We start from the raw sequence: 2,336 nt of genomic DNA on the forward strand, positions 1-2,336 counted from the left end.
GTTATTAATAATAGTTCCTAGAACGAACTTTGAAGAAGTCTGAATCACATTGTTAGTGGATGTACGTTGCCGTAATTAGAACTAGTAGCCAACAATACGATTTTTTTTTCAATCAATACCACGTATATTCATAGTAATAAATAGTACATGGTAGAGATACACAAGCTGACTCTGACGATTACAAAATAAAATATAAAAGATACTAACAAATCTTTGAGGTCTTCAAATTCTTCTTCTTGCAGAACATAATCTTGTACTCTTCTAAAGGCAGCCAAAGATAGATAACGAATCATAGACCTATAAATACCGAGGAATGTTCTCCCATAATTTTAATTTGAGCTGCAATGCCAAGGCTTCGTGCACGCGCGCAACCATTATGCAGTCATTCAACATCGGCAAGAGTACCAACACCAGTCTGTCAGAGAATAACAACCGACTAGCTTTGTCGACGTCGATGGAGAGCCGAGAGTACGAATCACCATTGTTGAGGACGTAGCAGCTGGGACAAAAACTGTCAGGATAATCCTTCTCGCGGCAACAACGACAAAAGATTCAAAATCGATCTGGCGAAGCAAGATCTGAAGGCCTATACTTAGAGGATTGTAATCTTTCAACACCACCATTGACGTTGGAAAAGAGATCTCGTCATCGAACGAAAGCTCGAAAATCACTTATTGCAGACGATGTCATCTCCATTGAGGAAAAACCAACAGAAAAACGACTACCAAAATCCTAGCATAATCAACTAAAAATATTACTTTTATTGAAAACTCCACACATAAATCGGGTTCCCCACTCCTCCGGACGCCGGCGAAGCCGATCGGAGGAGGAGGAACCGATCTATGGAGGAGACTGAAGTGGAGGCGGCTAGGGTTTTGGACAGGCGGAGGCTGTCTTTCCCGTGGGCGTTCTTTTGTTTAAAAATATGATATTTTCTAACTGTGCAAGCAAATGAACAAAGTGATCTGTCAAATTAACATACCGCAAGCGTTTTCCCTGTAGTGTACATTTTTTACATTTTCATATAAGACAAGTTTCATGGGACCGTGAGAGTATTTAGCTTTGAGGTTTGTTGTTTTACATGAATCCTGTTTAGCAGTACTTGCTCCGATTTAAAATAATTATACAAAATGGATGTACCTATACACTAAAACATATCAAGAGACATTCATTTTTTGACAATTATTTTGTATCGGAGGAAATAACATTTTCACTTAAACCTTCCACTACACCTGTCTGTCGTATGAAGATATTTTCTTCTCTTTCCAATTTCAGCCACACAAGTAGCTTTCCCTCTCGTTGCCGATCCCATCCACATCTTTCTCCGCCTATAAAATCGCAGCTCTAGAACATATCATCTTCACTCCCTGTGCTACTAACCTCACTGCTCACCTTAGTTCCAAACCACAAAAGATTTTCGTTAGCAATAGCAACTAAGCTCCAATGGAGGAATTCAAGAAGTCTTCCGGGGGCCTGATGTCCAGCGGCAAGGTGGTCACGGACGCAGCCATGTCGGCGTTCGAGACGAAGAGCATCGAGAACATCGACAAGGAAAAGGTCGCCGGCGCCTCTGCCGAGATCCTGGACTCCACTTCCAAGTACGCCAAGCTAGAGGACAAGCCGGCCGGGCAGTACCTCGAGAAGGCCGAGGTGTACCTGAAGCAGTACAGCTCCGGCGGCGCCGAGAAGGAGAAAACTGACGTACCTGCTGCCGCTGACGCGCCGAAGCCGGCAGCGGAGGAGGCACCCAAGGAGCCAGCGCCAGCGCCTGCGCCTGCCGCGGAGGAAGGCAAGTCATCCGATGGATTCGGTCTCGACGACGTCACGAAGGGGGCCGAATCGCTCATGGAGAAGAAGAGTGGTGGAGAGGAGAGTGGCGGCGGTGGGTTCATGAAGATGGCCCAGGGATTCATGAAGTAGAAGTCGGTTTACTGCATATGTATGCACGTAGCTCTTGCTAAGTTTGTGTGCTGTTTCCCTTATCCCTTACGTATTTAATTACCGTTCTGATGTGGTTAATTATGTTGAGTGCTGATATTTGGGTCTGTAAAGGTGCTTGAAGTATCCATGTGTAATGAATAATCCAGTTGTGCTAGCTGCTTCCTGCTTCCATGATTTCGGTTGTACAATTACTCCTGTATCATGCCTGATTGCCTGTGGTCAGCGATCTACACGATCCTCTTATGCCCTACTAATTATTCTCATGAAAACATTTCTTGCTCTTAAGAGCTCTGTTGTGCTGCCTGCACTTGCCTGATCTTTTCCTGAAACTGTTTGTGTGACAGGAGCGAATGGTCTAGCCAGTATATAATAATATTAACTGGAAACTAAACAAA

General features: G+C 44.2%; 1 protein-coding gene across 1 annotated transcript; it reads left to right on the forward strand.

Annotated features, from left to right (window-relative positions):
• The first annotated feature begins 1,350 nt into the window (after positions 1-1,350).
• LOC124665167 (nodulin-related protein 2-like) lies at positions 1,351-2,095 on the forward strand. Its single transcript, XM_047202567.1, has one exon. It carries the CDS (start codon positions 1,444-1,446, stop codon positions 1,918-1,920), a length of 477 nt encoding a protein of 158 aa, XP_047058523.1. The 5' UTR covers positions 1,351-1,443; the 3' UTR covers positions 1,921-2,095.
• The last annotated feature ends 241 nt before the right edge of the window (positions 2,096-2,336 follow it).

The sequence above is a fragment of the Lolium rigidum genome, chromosome 6 (genome assembly GCF_022539505.1).
Source record: "Lolium rigidum isolate FL_2022 chromosome 6, APGP_CSIRO_Lrig_0.1, whole genome shotgun sequence".
NCBI lineage: Eukaryota > Viridiplantae > Streptophyta > Magnoliopsida > Poales > Poaceae > Lolium > Lolium rigidum.

Bases quoted from the DNA above. Each gene is read 5' to 3' on its own strand.
- LOC124665167 (XM_047202567.1), top strand. From the start codon at position 1,444: ATGGAGGAATTCAAGAAGTCTTCCGGGGGCCTGATGTCCAGCGGCAAG.